This window comes from Mustela nivalis (genome assembly GCF_964662115.1).
Source record: "Mustela nivalis genome assembly, chromosome: 7".
Lineage (NCBI taxonomy): Eukaryota > Metazoa > Chordata > Mammalia > Carnivora > Mustelidae > Mustela > Mustela nivalis.
In genome coordinates, this window is record NC_139026.1 from 93,938,058 (window position 1) to 93,958,079 (window position 20,022).

General features: G+C 35.5%; 1 protein-coding gene across 1 annotated transcript; it reads left to right on the top strand.

Annotated features, from left to right (window-relative positions):
• Positions 1-17,958: 17,958 nt before the first annotated feature.
• LOC309869856 (olfactory receptor 6C2) lies at positions 17,959-18,906 on the top strand (the record flags this gene model as incomplete). Its single annotated transcript, XM_082741632.1, has 1 exon — positions 17,959-18,906. The coding sequence occupies one exon, from the start codon at positions 17,959-17,961 to the stop codon at positions 18,904-18,906; it is 948 nt and encodes a 315-aa protein (XP_082597758.1).
• Positions 18,907-20,022: the final 1,116 nt, after the last annotated feature.

A 20,022-nucleotide genomic window follows, 5' to 3' on the forward strand; every position in this document is an offset into this window, starting at 1 on the left:
GTCACAGAAGGATCAGGGATGTCTGAGTGTGACAGAGCCCACAGGTATTAGACCAGGGAAGCCAGCTACAGCAAGGCAGCTGAGAAGTGAGCTTTCAATTCAGGGTTACCTTGAACCATAATCTGTGGTATAGGACACTGCTCTGTGAGTGGGGACCCCACAAGATCCAGGGAGATGCCCCTGGAATAACTCGGAGATCTGTGGGATTGGAGACTCCAGGTGGGGCTGTGTACCAGAGACAGAGATGCTTTGTCACAGGTTGAGTGAACTTGGAGCACAGCCAGAGGTGAGGGAGACAGGAATGATTGAGTGCTTTTCTCCAAGGGCACACTGAGGAGTGGGGCCTCAAGCTGTCAGCCCCTATGGGCTGGAGATTGGGAGGCTGCCATTTTCATTCCCATCCTCTGAAACTCTACGGAAAGCATTCAGGGAACAAAAGCTCCCTAAAGCGAACCTGAACGGATTACTTAGGCTGGTCCCTGGTAAGGGTGGTGCAATTCTGCCTGGGGCAAAGACACTTGAGAATCACTACGACAGGCCCCTCCCCCAGAAGATTAGCCAGAACATCCAGCCAAGATCAAGTTCACTTACCAAGAGAACAGCGGAATTCCAGAGGAGGAAAAAGCAAAGCATGGAATTCATGGCTTTCTCCCCATTATTCTTTAGTTTTGAAAAGTTAATTAATTTTTTTAACTTTATTTTTTTCTTCTGCTAATTTTTTTAACTCTTACCCTTTTTCCTCTTTTAACGTTTTTAAACTAATTTATCTTAACAATACCTTTCATTTAAAAAAAAAACTTCTTTGAACCTTCATTATAGTCATATTTTATCCTTCATTTTATCTAATTTTATTTTTTTACACACATAGGGTATATTCTTCTAAAAATTTGGGAGTACAACTACTTCTAACAGATCAAAATGCACCCTAAATCTAAGACCGAGCTTGTTCAAGTCTCCAGCCAGGTAAATTCTCTCCACTCTTTTTTTTTTTTTTTTTATTCTCCCAACAAACTTATCTTATCAACTTCTCTTTTAGGAATTAAAAAAAATTTTTTTTTTCATCTTTAGAGTCATATTCCATTCCTTATCTGTGTTTACCCTTATATATCTTTTTCATTCTTTAAAATTTTGGGAGGTAGTTTCTTCTAAGAGACCAAAATACTCCCAAAATTAAGTGGGTGACCCTGCTCTAGTCACCAGTCTAATTTATATATTTTTTCTTTCTTTCTTTTTTTTTTTTAATTTTTTCTTTTACTGAACTTCATTTTACCATCTTTCTCCCCACCACAGTTTGGGATCTCTTCTGATTTGGTTAAAGCACATTTTCCTGGGGTCTTTGCCACTCTTTTAGTATTTTATTTGTTCCTTCATATATTCTTATCTGGATAAAATGACAAGGTGGAAAAACTCACCACAAATAAAAAAGAACAAGAGGCAATACTGAAGGCAATGGACCTAATCAATATGGACATTGGTAATATGTCAGATCTAGAGTTCAGAATGACAATTCTCAAGGTGCTAGCCAGGCTCAAAAAAGGCATGTAAGATATTAGAGAAACCCTCTCGGTAGATATAAAAGCCCTTTCTGGAGAAATAAAAGAACTAAAATCTAACCAAGTTGAATCATAAAAGCTATTAATGAGGTGCAATCAAAAATGGAAGCTCTTACTGCTCTTACTGCTAGGATAAATGAGGCAGAAGAAAGAAGAAATGACAGAGAATAAAGAAGCTGAGCAAGAGAGAGACAAACAACTACTGGACCACAAGGGGAGAATTCGAGAGATAAGTGATACCATAAGATGAAACAACATTAAAATAATTGGGATTCCAGAAGAAGAAGAAAGAGAGAGGAGCAGAAGGTATATTGGAGAGAATTATTGTAGAGAATTTCCCTAATATGGCAAAGGGAACAAGCATAAAAATCCAGGAGGTGCAGAGAGCCCCCCTCAAAATCAATAAGAATAGATCCACAGCCCATCATCTAATAGTAAAATTTAAAAGTCTTAGCAACAAAGAGAAAATCCTGAAAACAGCCCAGGACAAGAAGTCTGTAACATAGAAAGGTAAAAATATTAGATTGGCAGAGGACTAATCCACAGAGACCTGGAAGGCCAATAAAACTGGCATGATATATTCAGAGCACTAAATGAAGAAAACATGCAGCCAAGAATACTATATCCAGCTAGGCTATCATTGAAAATAGAAGGAGAGATTAAAAAGCTTCCAGGACAAGCAAAAACTGAAAGAATTTGCAAACACCAAGCCAGCTCCAGAGGAAATATAGAAAGGGGTCCTCTAAGCAAAGAGAAACCCCAAAAGTAGTAGATCAGAAAGGAACAGAGACAATAAACAATAACAGTCACCTTACAGGCAATACAATGGCACTAAATTCATATCTCTCAATAGTTACCTTGAATGTAAATGGGCTAAATGCCCCAATCAAAAGACACAGGATAATAGAGTGGATAAAAAAACAAAACGCATCAATATGCTGTCTACAAGAAACTCATTTTAGACCCAAAGACACCTCCAGATTTAGAGTGAGGGGGTGGAAAACAATTTATGATGCTAATAGATATCAAAAGAAAGCTGGGGTGGCAATCCTTATATTAGATCAATTAGATTTTAATCCAAAGACTATAATAAGAGGTGAGGAAGGACACTATATCATACTCAAAGGGTCTGTCCAACAAGGAGATCTAACAATTTAAAATATCTATGCCCCTAACATGGGAGCAGCCAACTACATGTACCAGTTAATAAAAAAATCAAAGAAACATATTGGCCATACTACACTAATAGTAGGGAACTTTAACACTCCCCTCACTGAAATGGGCAGATCATCTGAGCAAAATATCAACAAGGAAATAAAGGCCTTAAATGAGACACTGGACCAGATGGACATCACAGATATATTCAGAACATTCCATCCCAGTGCAACAGACGATCTTCTCTAGTGCACATGGAACATTCTCCAGAATAGATCACATCCTGGGTAATAAATCAGGTCTCAACCACTATCAAAAGATTGGAATCATTCCCTGCATATTTTCAGACCACAATGCTCTGAAGCTAGAAATCAATCACAAGAGGAAATTTGGAAAGAACCCAAATACATGTAAACTAAAGAACATCCTTTTAAGAGTGAATGGCTCAACCAGGAAATTGAAGAAGAATTGAAAAAATTCATAGAAACAAATGATAATGAAAACACAACAGTTCAAAATCTGTGGGACACAGCAATGGCAGTCCTGTGAGGAAAATATATCGTGACACAAACCTTTCTCAAGAAACAAGAAAGGTCTCAAATACACAGCCTAACCCTACACCTAAAGGAGCTAGAGAAAGAACAACAAAGAAAGCCTAAACCCAGCGGTAGAAGAGAAATCATAAATATCAGAGTAGAAATCACTGAAATAGAAACTTAAAAAAAAAATAGAACAAATCAACAAAACTAGGAGCTGGTTCATTGAAAGAATTAATAAGATTGATAAACCCCTGGCCAGACTTATCAAAAAGAAAAGAAAAGGACCCAAATAAATAAAATCATGAATGAAAGAGGAGAGATCACAATGAACACCAAAGAAATACAAAGAATTATAAGAACATATTATGAGTAACTCTACCCCCAAAAATTTGACAATTGGGAGGAAAGGGATGAATTCCTAGAGAGATATAAACTACTACAGCTGAACCAGGAAAAAATAGAAAAAATAAATATAAAAATAAAAAATAAAAATAGAAAAAATAGAAAATCTGAACAGACCCATAACCAGTAAGGAGATTGAAACAGTCATCAAAAATCTCCAAACAAACAAAAGCCCAGGGCCTGAAGGCTCCCCAGGGGAATTCTACCAAACATTTAAAGAAGAATTAATTCCTATACTTCTGAAACTGTTCCAAAAAATAGAAATAGAAGGAAAACTTCCAAACTCATTTTATGAGGCCAGCATCACCTTGATGCCAAAACCAGACAAGGATCCCATCAAAAAAGAGGATTACAGACCAATATGCTTGATGACACAGATGTGAAAATTCTCACCAAAATACTAGCCAATAGGATTCAACAGTACCTTAAAAGGATTATTCACCACGACCAAGTGGGATTTATTCCAGGGATGCAAGGTTGGTTCAATATCTGCAAATCAATCAATGTGATACAAAACATTAATAAAAGAAAGAACAAGATCCATATGATACTCTCAATAGATGCTGAAAAAACATTTGACAAAGTACCGCATCCCTTCCTCATCAAAACTCTTCAAAGTGTAGGGATAGAGGGCACATACCTCAATATCATCAAAGCCATCTATGAAAAACCCACCGCAAATATCATTCTCAATGGAGAAAAACTGAGAGCTTTACTGCTAAGGTCAGGAACATGGCAGGGATGTCCATTATCACCACTGCTATTCAGCATAGTACTAGAAGTCCTAGCCTCAGCAATCAGACAGCAAAATAAATTAAAGGCATCAAATCGGCAAAAAAGAAGTCAAACTCTCACTCTTTGCAGATGATATGATACTATATGTGGAAAACTCAAAAGACTCCACTCCAAATATGCTAGAACTTGTTCAGGAATTCATTAAAGTGTCAGGATATAAAATCAATGCACAGAAATTTTATGATTGAAAAAAAATCATTGAAATTAAAAAACACTTGGAGAAGTTTCAAATTTTTAAACATTGAGTTGGATTTATTTGAACATTTTATAAAAACAACAAATGGGAACACAATAAATTAGAAGTATTAATCAGATGAAGGAAAAGGAGTGTCTTAAAGATTATTTTCTGGTGATGCTAAAACTGAAACTACTCCAAATATGGACATTGAAAATCTGAGGAAGTTCCAATAAGATGGTGAGCAAATGCTAGCAGCTATCTTCCTTCCCAAACAATTCAGAGGGAAAAGAGGGTGGGACAGAAAAATTATTATGAAAACTCTAAAATGAAAATACAAAATACCAAAAAAACTGGGACAGTGCCAAAGCGCTGCTGAGATAAGAGTTAATGGCATGAAATACTTACATTAGAAAATAGGACCATGAGAGACTATGGATTATGAGAAAGAGGGTTTTGGAGGGAAGCGGGGTGGGGGGTAAGGTGAGCCTGGTTGTGGGTATTAAGGAGGGCATGTATTGCATGGAGCACTGGGTGTGGTTCATAAACAATGAATCTTGGAACGCTGAAAAAATAAAATTAAATTTTAAAAAAGAAATATGTTAAAAAGGAAAAAAAATCTAAATAAAGGAAAAGTGGGGAGGCAGGTGGGGGATGGGCTAAACAGGTGACGGGTATTAAGGAGCGCACTTGTTATAATGAGCACCAGGTGTTAAATGTAGATGATGAATCACTAAATTCTACTCCTGAAACCAATATCCCACTATATATTAACTAGTGAAATTTAAATAAAAACTTGAAACATTTAAATATATACATATGTACCTATAATTTACAGAATAATATACTGAAAAATAAAATTTTTAAAAAGAATAATGTATCATAAAAAAAAGAAAAAAGTCTTGAACCATAATCTAAGGTCTCCTCATTCAACATAGAAAGGAGGAGCAAATAAAATCAAAGCAGGCAGAAAGAAAGAACAAAGAGAAAGGCAGAAATACCATAAATCAAAACCAGAAAAACAATAAAGAAAATCAATGAAACAAAAAAGCTCTTATTTTGTAAATATCAATAAAATTGGCAAGCATCTAGAAAGAATGAAAAAGAGAGAGACAAATAAAAGAAAGACTCAGATTACCAATCTTGAATGGAAACAAGGTATATCCCTAGAGACAATGCAGACATCCAGGTGATTATATGAGAATATTATGGACAAATCAATGCACACAAATTTGGCAGATGGAGTAGACCAATTCTTTAAAAAACACAAACTGCCATACCTTACCCAATAATAAATAAATAATTTGAATATCTTTGTAATTATTAGGTAAATTGGGCTCATAATTAAAAATAAAACCTCCCCAAAGAAATATCTCGGTCCAAATCTTTCACTGGAGATTTTTCAAAGTGTTTCTACCCCTTGTACACATGGTAGGTTAAAAATATTTGTTCGGTCAGTGTGTCTTTTCTTCATTTTTATTTATATCTGCTTCAACTTCTACAAGTCTCCACATTATGGCTCCAGGTTTCAATGTGTTAGAACCTCAGGTCTCATTACTTTGTTTTTATTTTTTATTTTTTTCCAAATCCATTTTTTAATTTTTTTTTTATTTTCAGCATAACAGTATTCATTTTTTTATTAATTTATTTATTTTCAGCATAACAGTATTCATTATTTTTTCACAACACCCAGTGCTCCATGCAATCCCTGCCCTCTACAATACCCACCATCTGGTACCCCAACCTCCCACCCCCCCGCCACTTTAAAACCGTCATATTGCTTTTCAGAGTCCATAGTCTCTCATGATTCACCTCCCTTCCAATATACCCCAACTCCCTTCTCCTCTCTAAGACCCCTTGTCCTCCATGCTATTTGTTATGCTCCAAAAATAAGTGAAAACAGGGACGCCTGGGTGGCTCAGTTGGTTAAGCAGCTATCTTTGGCTCAGGTCATGATACCAGCGTCCTGGGATCAAGTCCCACATCAGGCTCCTTGCTCAGCAGGAAGCCTGCTTCTCCTTCTGCCTCTGCCTGCCTCTCTGTCTGCCTGTGCTCACTCTCTCTGACAAAAAAAAAAAAAAAAAAAAAAAAAAAAGTGAAAACATATGATAATTAATTCTCTCTGCTTGACTTATTTCACTAAGCATAATCTCTTCCAGTCCAGTCTATGTTGCTACAAAAGTTGGGTACTCATCCAAACCAGGAAGAAATCGACAACCTGAATAGACTGATATCTAGTAATGACATTGAAGCAGTGATCAAAAACCTCCCAAAATACAAGAGCACAGGACCTGATGGATTCCTTGGGAAATTCTACCAAACTTTCAAAGAAGAAATAACACCTATTCTCCTGAAGCTGTTTCAAAAATTTGAAGCAGAAGGAAAACTTCCAGACCCTTTCTATGAAGCCAGCATTACCCTGATCCCCAAACCAGGCAAAGACCTGACCAAAAAGGAGAATTTCAGACAAATCACTGATGACTCTGGATGCTAAGATTCTTAACAAGATCCTAGCAAACAGGATCCAACAGCAAATTAAAAAGATTATCTACCATGACCAGGTTGGATTCATCCCTGGGCTACAAGGATGGTTCAACATTCGCAAATCAATCAATGTGATAGAACAAATTAATATGAGAAGAGAGAAGAACCACATGGTCATCTCAATTGATGCAGAAAAAGCATTTGACAAAATCCAGCTTCTGTTCCTGATTAAAACGCTTCAAAGTATAGGGATAGAGGGAACATTCCTGAACATCATCAAATCTATCTATGAAAGACCCACAGCAAATATCATCCTCAATGGGAAAAAGCTTGCAACTTTCCCATTGAGATCAGGAATAAGACAAAGATGCCCACTTTCACCACTCTTGTTCAACATAGTATTAGAAGTCCTAGCAACAGCAATCAGACAACAAAGAGAAATAAAAGCTATCCAAATTGGCAATGAAGAAGTCAAACTCTCTCTCTTTGCAGATGACATGATTCTTTATATGGAAAACCCACAGACTCCACCCCTAAACTACTAGAACTCATACAGCAATTCAGCAATGTGGCAGGATACAAAGTCAATGTGCAGAAATCAGTGGCTTTCTTATACACTAACAATGAAAATACAGAAAGGGAAATTAGAGAATTGATTCCATTTACTATAGCACCAAGAACCATAAGATACCTGGGAATCAACCTAACCAAAGAGGTAAAGGATCTGTACTTGAGGAACTACAGAACACTCATGAAAGAAATCAAAGAAGACACAAAAAGATGGAAGACCATTCCATGTTCTTGGATCAGAAGAATAAACATTGTTAAAATGTCTATACTGCCCAGAGCAATCTATACTTTTAATGCCATTCTGATCAAAATTCCACTGGTATTCTTCAAAGAGCTGGAGCAAATAATTCTAAAATTTGTGTGGAATCAGAAGAGACCCAGAATCGCTAAGGAATGTTGAAAAACAAAAATAAAATTGGGGGCATCATGTTACCTGATTTCAAACTATATAACAAAGCTGTGATCACCAAGACAGCATGGTACTGGCATAAAAACAGACACATAGACAAGTGGAACAGAGTAGAGAGCCCAGATATGGACACTCAACTCTATGGTCAATTAATCTTTGACAAAACAGGAAAAAATATACAGTGGAAAAAAGACAGTCTCTTAATAAATGGTGTTGGGAAAACTGGGCAGCTATATGTAGAAGAATGAAACTTGACCATTCTCTGACACCACACACAAAGATAAACTCAAAATAGATAAAAGACCTCAATGTGAGACAGGAATCCATCAGAATCCTAGAGAACATAGGCAGTAATCTCTTCTATATCAGCCATAGCAACTTCTTTCAAGATATGTTTCCAAAGGCAAAGGAAACAAAAGCGAAAGTATTCATTATTTTTGCATCACACCCAGTGCTCCATGCAATCTCTGCCCTCTATAATACCCACCACCTGGGACCCTGACCTCCCACCCCCGTCCCTTCAACACCCTCAGATTGTTTTTCAGAGTCCATAGTCTCTCAATGTTCACCTCCCCTTCCAATTTCCCCCAACTCCCTTCTCCTCTCTAACTCCCCATGTCCTCCATGCTATTTGTTATGCTCCACAAATAAGTGAAACCATATGATAATTGACTCTCTCTGCTTGACCTATTTCACTCAGCATAGTCTCTTTGTTTTTATTTTGTCATTATGCTTAAGCATTAGTTGGTGGAATATTTTTTATTTGTTTTGTGCTTTTTCACACCCATATGATTTACTTGACAGCCAAATGATTTCTTCTGTTAATGGAAAACTATTCAATAAAAACTGCAAATTCAAAGGGAATTATATTACTGAACTTAACTGCTATTACCCTTTATCTTACTTTGTTCTTCCTTCAGGATTCTGAAAAACATACCATTTCTCCATTCAGTACCATACCATTTGTCATAAGCATGTTATGCATATGAATTTCAGAAGACACTGATGCTTTTTCACCCGGGGAAGGATAAGAAAGTCAACTAATAGATAGGTTAAGAATGTGGCATCTAATTATGCTGGAAATTTAGCTTTCTCTATGAATAAAGTCAAGAAAAATTTGAATTAAATAAATATGTATTCCATTTCTGACAGTGCTGGAATAAGTGCTTTATTATCAACATGTATACTCTGAATTAAAAGAAAGATAGAAAAAATGTATTTTAAAGTATGGTTAAATAATTGGAACACTATCAGTATTGTTCCTCACATTAAAATTGTCATCATTTGGGGCACCTGGGTGGCTCAGTGGGTTAAGCCTCTGCCTTCAGCTCAGGTCACGATCCCAGGGTCCTGGGATCGAGCCCCACATCGGGCTCTCTGCTCAGCGGGGAACCTGCTTCCCCCTCTCTCTCTGCCTGCCTCTCTGCCTACTTGTGATCTCTGTCTGTCAAATAAATAAATAAAGTATTAAAAAAAAAAGACTGTCATCATCTAAGGCTAGTTTTCCATTGGGACATCTGCTGAGACTCCAATTCAACAATAAGAAAATGCGCAACTCAATTAAACAATGGACAAAGATGTGAACAGACACTTCACCAAAAGTGATACACAGATGGCATATAAGCACACCAAAAAATATTCAATATCATATATCACTAAGGAATTAGAAATTAAAACAACAATTGGGTGCTGCTTAAAGCCTCCTAAAAAGGTTAAAATCCAAATACTGACAATACCAAATGCTTGTAAGGATGAGTATCAACAGAAAATCTCATTTTTTGCTGGTACAAATGCAAAATGATGTTGTCTCTTTGGGAAAAAAGCTTGGCAATTTCTTAAAACAGAACTTATTCTTTCCCATACAGTCCAGCAATTGTACTTCTTAATATTTACCTAAATGACTGAAAACTTACATTCACACAAAACTCTACACAGTTTATAGCAGCCTTATTCATAATTGCCAAAAAAATGAAGGCAACTAAGATATCTCTCAGTAGGTGAATTATAAAGCATGGTACAGCTAGACAGTGGAATATTTATCACCACTAAAAAAGAAATGCGTTATCATGGAGAAACCTTAAACACATATTATTAAGTGGAAGAGGACAATCTGAAAAGGCTACATACTGTTGGATTCCAACTCTCTAACATTCTGGAAATGGCAAACTATGGATATAGCAAAAAGATCAGAGGTTACCAGGAGCTAGGAAAGATAGAAAGGAAGCAATGAATTGGTTAAGCATAGTGGATTTTTATGCCAGAGAAATTATTCTGTATGATACTGTAGTACTACATACATGACATTATACATTTGTCACAACTCATAGAATGTACAACATAAATATGAACTCTGGAATCTGCTGTTTAAAAAAGGTAATAATCTATATTCCCCCAACTAAGCATACATAATCTTGAACAGCTTTTTTTTCAAAGCATTATATTTCCTTACAAGAGATGCATCTAAAATATAAGGATAGATAACAAGTAAAAGTATGGAACATATACATAATACAAACAATGAAAAAAAGAAAGCTTGTATGCATATGTTAATAATAAGGGCATGTATCCTACAAGATCAAATTTAAAAAACACTAGAGGACAAAGATTTCATAATGACAAAATTTCCACAGTTAATGTAATTGTAAATTCATATGTCTTTAATGACATAGACTCAAAATATACACAGCAAAATGATTAGAACTTTCAAGAGAAATAGACAAATTCACAATATTTTAACAAACTACTCTCAGTAACTGATAAAGATAGTAGACAATAGTAAATGTGTAAAAAATATATAACATATATAACCCTCAGGATAAATTCTGAACAGAATTGTATTAAAAAAGAAAAAACTATTGAAAAATCACTATACATTTGGAAATTATGAAATAGCATTTAAGTATGACTGTAGTCAAAGAATAAATTACAACAAATATTAGAAGGAACATTTTATGTCACACAAAGATATGAAGTAACAATTTTGTGGGGTAAATATAAAGTGGTGATTAGCACAGTAATGATACACTGTCTTGTATGCATGGTAGAATATTTTTAAAAAATAAACCTTATTTAAAAATTGTTCAACAGTACAACTCTATGGTATTGTAAATCTCATTGATGAATCCCTGGAAAAATTATTATAATATACTCATAATATGATTATATGTTTGCAAAATCTAAGAGAATCATCTGTGGGGAAAAAAGATGACTTGCTATAAGATATATTTATTAAGATCAAGGCCTTTCTAGATGCAGAAATATTAATTAGATATATTACATATATAATGTCTTACATACATTAGTAAAAAAAAAGATAAAGGGATGAAAAGAAAATTTAAAAATATCTAGGATTAAACTTTTTTGAAGTTGTACAATATTACATGCATGATATGATTCATTCTTACTATTTACAATCCAACATATAAAATCATAGTTCTATAAATCTTAAATTTACTGTTTATCCTCTTTCTATTCCCCACACCAAAAATTTAAATACTTATTGGCATGGTAAGAACCTATTCCAGGGTACCTGGGTGGCTAAGTGTCTGTCTTTCGCTCTGGTCATGGTCCGAGGGTCTTGGGATTGAACTCTGAGTCTGGCACCCACCTCAGTGGCGAGTCTCCTTCTCCCTCTGCTCCTTCCCCACACTCATGTGCAGGTTCACATGTGCTTTCTCTCTCTCTCTCCCACATAAATAAAATCTTAAAAAAAGAACCTACTCATATAATATATTGTCTCCCATAATAAAAATCCTAATAACAAATAAAACTTTATTGTGTGAAAAATTATTAAGAAGAAGGACTTAAATAACAAATACCTGCCTTAAATAAAATATAAAATGAAAATTAGGGAAAGAATCAGAGAGGGAGACAAACCATGAAAGACTCTGGACTCTGAGAAACAAACTGAGGGTTTCAGAGGGAAAGGGGTTAGGAGGATGGAGTACCCAGGTGATGGGTATTAAGGAGGGCATGTGTTGTGATAAGCACAGGGTGTTATATGCAACTATTGAATCATTGAACACTACATCAGAAACTAATGGTGTACTATGGAGCATAATTAAGAAAAAGAAAAAGAAAAAAAAGGAAGAGAAAAAAGAAAATTAGGGAAAGAAAGCCATAGAAGTGATGCTGGTATAATAAAAAAGTAATAATAAAGAGAGATTAGCATAATTTATTTAAGCATTTTGCAAAAAGGGCATTTTCTCCTTCCTTTAATGTAGCAGCTTTCTTTCTTAATCATGACAAATGTATTCATCATGAGCCCTAATCTACCATCATCAAACTATAACTCCTAAAGTAACTAATATGTAACCATACAAGGTTTTTCCAGATTTCTAAAAGTCATCTCCAAACTACTGTAATTTCTATTACCCTTTTATAATGGATCACAAGCAGCATTCTTAACCAGTCCTTCAAACCTTAGTTTATGTCTTAAAATATTTTCAGATAGGTCCCTTTTAATACATATTGAAAATTCCTGGGGGCAGATATTTCACAGCAGAAATTATTAGAGCCATGGTTTTTATGTGAGTGAAATGTTTTTGAGTCATCCATGTAACCATTGTCTTATCAAGCCTCTGTAGGCAGAATAAAAAATATGTCAGCCATATTCATTTTTCCCCTGTTTTTCAAATGTAGGTAAATACTCCTGTGATTAAAAAAAAATTTCAGTCTGCAATATCATTGAACATAGTAATTTTTCAATACACATTTTCATATTAAATATTTACAAACAAAAAATGATTTGGGAGATTATGGAAGGCAAAATATTTTGATTATTAAAGTCTCTTATACCATATCTTTAGAAAGTGTAATAGAGAATTTAATCAGGCTTGCACATTTTTCTCATTAATGTGATGGGCACCTGGCCTCTCTGTCCGATGCTGTTGTTCTATCTTACTGTCTCAAAGGACAACATCCCTGCTGCTGTCTATTTTAGTTGTTTGCCAAAGTTCATTAAGCAAAAGATTCCTTAGTGACATTAGACCCCAGGTCACTAAGGATCCATTACTTTATTCATACACATGATCCCAGTGCACCCCAGAAGATAGAGCAGAGGAACATAAATACTATTATTTTTAGAGGAGAAAAGCCAAATCCTGGCTCAGAACAATCAGAGCTATTCCAAAACCCAGATAAAATGTGTTTGTTCTCCTCCCCTACATGAAGTTTTCTTCCCTTCATGACAGAGACCAAAGAAAATGCTTCCAAGGTTTAAAATAAGAGTCTCTAATGAGAGTGAAAATAGGAACTTAAAGAACTCAAGTTCCTTCAGAAAATAGCTGAAGAGTGACTGTGACTTGGTGCAATTGGACTTGAGGCACATCTCTTTTCCCAAAACACAGAGAAACAGGAAAAGGCTGCCAGCTAAAAGCACGAATAATTACCTAAAGAGTAAGTACTGTAGGTAGACATGAGAATTATTATCTCTTTTAAGAGATAATAAAGAGTAATATTTGTTGGCATTTTCCTCTGTAATACAGTTACTTAAGCTTGTTTCAACTTTTAATGTGGAAAATTGTAGTAGGCATGTTGTGAACTATTCAGTAGCCCTTCATAAATAGCCAGAGCTATACTTTGCATCCGTAAGTAATCACTCACACAGTGTAGTTTCAAAAACATACAGAAATATTCTGGGATTTGTACCCAGAAAGCATATTACATTGCTTAAAATGTTAACATTTTCTTTTTTTTTAATTTTTTATTTTTTATAAACATATATTTTTATCCCCAGGGGTACAGGTCTGTGAATCACCAGGTTTACACACTTCACAGCACTCACCAAAGCACACAACCTCCCAATGTCCATAATCGCACCCCCTACATTTTCTAATTTGTAAATATTCTTTTATGATGAAAAATTTAAACAGAACTAATTCAATCCTTCCTAAACATCTATTACTTAAACAGAAATGTTCTCTTAAAATCTAATTCTTCAATAAAAATAATTTGAATAATTTGATGAGTCAAGAGAGAGAGGCCATTTTTATGGTTCATGGAGCTCTGTTCAGGATAGCAAGGTGAGAAGTGTATTTCCACCAGGACAACTTCTGCTTGCTGTATATCCAGAGGGAAGTATGAAAAAGGAGATGAGAGCAGGATGTCAACTTTTAGTTACTTTGTAGTTAGTTCTACTTATTGCTCTTTTTGGAGCCCTGAAGTTTTAAAAGCGAATCAGTTCTTAGATAAACCAAATCAAAAGACAAGGCAAAGAATAGGCCATAGTAAATTATTAGTACACTATTTTACTTGCATGAAAAAAATTAATAAATTGAACTTTATAATATAAGCAAAAATAGAATTTCCCAGAGAAAGAAGATTGAGAGGAAATGAAAAATCTCAGAAAGTTTGAAAACAAAGAGCTCTGTTTTTCTTTCCTGTATAAGCCACTGATTGGTATGAGAGGCTCACAAAGATATCACTCTTCAGCAGTCGAAGAGTCATCAAAAAACAGTTTTGTTGGTTTGAAAAACCTTGAGAGTTTAAGGATGATGGAAATGCATGTGACAGGCTGTTCTTACATAAGGTTGGCCAGTAGCTTTTTTTTTTTTTTAAGATTTTATTTATTTATTTGAGAGACCACATGATTGGGTCAGGGGGCAGGAGTGGGATTGGCAGGAGAGAATCAGACTGCCTACTGGCAAGGAGCTCAACTGAGAGATCAGTCCCAGGACCCTAGCACCATGACCTGAGCCAAAGACAAACACATTAACTGACTGGGCCCCCCAGGTGCTCTTAATGTTGGCAGCTAGTTGTGCTAGTGTCTTCACTTTATTTGTATCAGGTCCACATTATTTCCTTTACCAGAGTTTTTAATTATAGTCCCTTCAGGAGTGTCCATTTTCCTGTGATAGTTCCTTTAAAATGAAGCTTGCCTTGCCTTGTATACCTCATAAGCCTTTAGAAGGCACATGTCCATAGGAAGAGAGAATTAATATTGCCACACTCAGAGGGCTCTTTCATTTGCAGGTATTATTTTAAAACCAATCTAGTGAAAAATTATTCATATAGCAAACTAATTGATGTCTCCTGGGAAGATACTATGTCCTTTAGTAATGGAGCCATAGCAGAAACCCTAGAGACTGTGTTTTCATATAAGACATATTCTCATAGTTACCATTATAAACAATTAATGCTAATTGAGGACTTGGAGTGGTTACAGCTCCACAAACAGAAATAGAGTCCTTTCCTATTGTTGAATAATATACATAATGGTCACATATAATATCAACAGAAAGAGACTCATGATATAAGAAAAGGCAGCCAGTTAATATTTTACTCATCTTTCATGTGTATCTCCAATTATAATGTAAATATATAAATAAGGTGACTGTACATTTTATAACAGCACTGATTGGAACGGAGGTGAGGATATGAGTGATGAGTCTGGGCAACAAACTTCCTTAATTGTCTGGGTGGAGTCAGACATTAACATCATATGAAATTCTTGATCACCATAAAGAAAAATAAGAATGCTGAGCCACCTGACCAAACTAGGCATTAAAGAAGATAGCTTAGTCTAAGTATATAGATGACTCTTTTTTTTTTCCTCCAGTTCACAATTATATAACAAAACATAATCTCTATTTTGGAAAAGTGTACAGAAACAGAGAGGAGACATATAAGCATATGGAGGTATACCAAGTGATTTATTCCAAGGAAGAGTAAACAATAGGTGTTTAGAAATAACATGGTATCCTAATCTCACATACTCTGGGAGGGTGAGTGAAAATTTCCTTAGAAAACTGATACCTAAGGAGAATTCTGACGGACCAATTAACTTAATCAATGAGTAGCCCTGGAAGAGAAGACAGCCCTTGAGAAAAAAAAGAAGGGGAAAAAAAAGACAGCCATTCAAGAGAAGAGGAGAGGAGAGGAGAGGAGAGGAGAGGAGAGGAGAGAGAGGAAGGAAAGGGAAGGGAAGAGGAGAGAGACTTTGAAAAACATGAAGAATACAAGCAGTCAATGTTTGTGGAATTTAAGTTAGCAGAAAGAAAGGTAAGGAATATGTAAGTGATAAAATAAGAAAATAAGGAAGGTCCTGTCCATGAAGACCCTTGCAGGCTACACACTAGAGACTAATCTTCATCAATAAATAGTTAACACTAGAAGAGAATAAGGCTTGCAGAAGGACCATGATTTCACTTTTAATTCATGGTATATGAAGAGTCTGTGGAACAGACAACTAGAAATGTGCACTTAGCAATTGTTTTATTTGGAAAAGTTCTGGCCTCTGGAATTCATATAAATGAGAATAAAATCAGTTGCATGAAGTGAAATCCTCTTGGAGAGCATGCAGTAAGAAGAAGAACAAAGAGCAAACAAGAAAAGATGGGTCTCAAGAAAATACATTGGGTAACAGAAATACTTCATAGGTGAATAGAGAATGAGGAAACTGTAGGTCAGTAAAAAAGATATATATAGGGTGTCTGGGCAACAATGGACAATTGCCTTTGGCTCAGTTCATGATCCCAGGGTTCTGGGGTCAAATCCCACATCGAGCTCCCCCTGCTCTACGAGACTTGTTTCTCCCTCTCCCTCTGCCTGCTACTCCCCTCGCTTGTGTTCTCTTTCTTTCTGTTAAATAAATAAATAAAATCTTTAAAAAGAGAGAGAAAGTCAGGAAGAAAGTCAGGATGAAGGCATGGAATCAATTTGAAGGATGACAGAATCTTAATTTAAAAAAATATTGTGGGGATGTCAGGCAAAGAAACTACAAAAAAAATATGCCAATGACTTCAATAGTAATAAAATTCCTGCGGATTTTAGAGCAGTGGGAGGTTGGACATGAAAGTTTGCAGAGCCTTAAGACCTAAACAAAGTAGGGGTAAGATGAGAAGGTGGAGATGATAGTATCTTTTTGAAGAAATTAAAAACACCAATTAAAAATGCATAGCCTGTGGGGAGACTGAGTAGCTCAGTTGGTTAAATGCTCCAATCTTGATTTCAGCTCAGGTTATGATCTCAGGTTAGTGAGACGGAGCCCCAAGTTGGGCTCTGCACTGGTCATGAAACTTGCTTAAGATTCTCTCCCTCCCTCTCCTGACCCTCATGCCTCTCTCTCTAAAAATAAAAAAAAAATTAATTAAAAAATAAAAAGGTGCATAGCCTCTGGAAGACTGTATTTATTGGTATTAAACATAGATTACATTTCAGGGCTTTTGAGAGATATGGAGCCACAGGCAACTAAAAAATAACATGTATGCGTAGTGAAGGTATTCCTTTTCTGACATGATAGATAAAACAGTTGTATATCAAACCATCTTTGAGTTAAGATAAGGAATACAAGCAGATAAGAATAAAGAAATAAGGGAAAATCTCAGGGTCCAATGTTGTGTTTTGTTGTCACTGTTGTTTGTTTTCCAGCAGAAATGCATCTTATACTTAAAACAATCCTTGATAATAACAACTGAAGAGAAGTCATGGTCTTTGTTATCTGGATATGATATATATCCAAGATTTGTCTTGGATAAACAACAAAGTACACATTACAACAACTTAAGTACACATTAAGTAAAATCACTTTTTTTTGCTCTAACTTATTTGTAAATCCAATCCATGTGATGAATTACAAACAGTGAGCATGTACAGCTGCAAATTTTGAGGGGCAAAGAATGATCTGAGAAAATGTTGCATTGTTTTACAGAAACATGAACTCTGAAGGAATAAGCTTTACTGCTCAGATGTGGAATATTCAGCAAGGCTAACTGGAATAGTGGTAATATTGATTATAATGTGAAATGAGAAAATAAATGTAGACTTGGTTTGCTGGGCTTTTATACTCAGTCTTTTGCTACAGAATTCAAATATTGATCTCCTTATAAAAATCTCTTTTATTTTCACATGCCAATGGATGGATGTCAAAAGTCAGTGATGAGAAACTACACAGCAATAACAACTTTTATCCTGCTGGGACTGACAGATGACCCACAACTGCAAATCCTGCTTTTTATCTTTCTATTGCTCACCTATATCTTGAGTGTAACAGGGAACCTTACAATTATAACCCTCACATTGGTAGACTCTCATCTTAAAACGCCTATGTACTTTTTTCTCAGAAATTTCTCTTTCTTAGAAGTCTCATTTACCACTGTCTGTATTCCTAGATTCCTATATAGCATATCAACTGGGGACAATACTATTACCTACAATGCTTGTGCAAGTCAAATATTTTTTATTTTTCTCTTTGGAGCAACAGAATTTTTTCTCCTGGCAGCCATGTCCTATGATCGCTATGTTGCTATCTGTAAACCCCTTCATTACATGACCATCATGAACAATAGGGTGTGCACCTTATTAATCCTCTGTTGCTGGGTATCTGGCTTGATGATCGTTCTCCCACCCCTGAGCTTGGGCCTCCAGCTTGAATTCTGTGACTCCAATGCCATTGACCATTTTGGCTGTGATGCAGGTCCCCTCCTGAAGATCTCATGTTCAGATACGTGGCTACTAGAACAAATGGTTATCTTTGTGGCTGTATTTGCACTCATTATCACCTTAGTGTGTGTATTTCTGTCCTACACATACATCGTCAGGACAATTCTGAGATTCCCCTCTGTCCAACAAAGAAAAAAGGCCTTTTCTACCTGCTCATCACACATGATTGTAGTTTCCATCACCTATGGCAGCTGCATCTTCATCTATATCAAGCCGTCAGCAAAAGAAGAGGTAGCCACAAATAAAGGTGTTTCGGTGCTCACCACTTCTGTTGCACCCCTGTTGAACCCTTTCATTTACACCTTGAGGAATAAGCAAGTGCAACAAGCTTTTAATGATTTCATAAAGAAGATAACATTTCTCTCAAAGAACCTGAAGTTTTGACGAATCAGTGTAAAATCAAAGAAGAAAGTCCTCTAAGTATTTAACTACAGCTTCTGATTTGTTTCATTGCTTTGTGCCTATAATGTAGTCATATTAACCCTTTTAAAGACATTTAAAAATACATCCTAATCTCACCTTAATCAAACTCCTTTTACTTTCAAACCAAACTCGTGCATAGTGGCTTCCCTCACTGTAAAACTTTAAAATATATTTCCAAGTAATTAAACATATATCCACTTCTGACTTAGTCTTTTCTTCAATGTTCTAGGGAAGGAAGGAAAGTAATAATATTTAAAACTATATAAATTCTACAGAAGACACACAATATAGTAACAAACTAGTTTCTTCCCCTAATCAATGTCATCAAATTAATAACATAATCTAAGACCCAAATACAATATAGAAAACAGCAATAGCAAAGATGCCTCAAAAGAAACCAAATAAGTATTCTAGGCTAATTAAAATAATGAAAACAAGTGAAAACAGAGATATCAAAGGGAATTTGGGAATAATCAGAACTGAAGAGATGGAAACAGCTTCATGAACACTGATAAGACTTCTAATTATTTACTTATCTTTATGAGAGAACTTCACTTAAAAGGCATATCTTTAATTAAAAAAATGTGTAAACAGGGGCGCCTGGTTGGCTCAGTGTGTTAAGCGTCCAAATCTTGGTTTTAGCTCAGGTCATCATCTCATGGTGGTGAGATCAAGCCCCATCATGAGCTTAGTGTTCAGGGGGGATTCTGCTTGTTGATTCTCTCCCTCTTCCCCGCCCCCCACTCACACATGCTCTTCTCTGTCTCTCCCTCACTCTATCCCAAATAAATAAATATTTAAAACATAAATAAATAAAAAATAAAATGCAAACATTATGTCACTCACTATAGGTTACAAAATTAGAATAAATGCATAAGCACAAATTAAAACAAATTTTAAATGATGATGAAATAAGACCATTATTCACATCAACACAAAGCTAAGTGAATGATTTAAGAAGATATCAAGGATATCTAAGCAGTAGAAATAGGAAAAAAATAAGGAAATACAAGACAGATAAATTTTAAATTTTAAAAGTGAGGTTAGGGAAAGCATATAATTTGATGAGCACTGGGT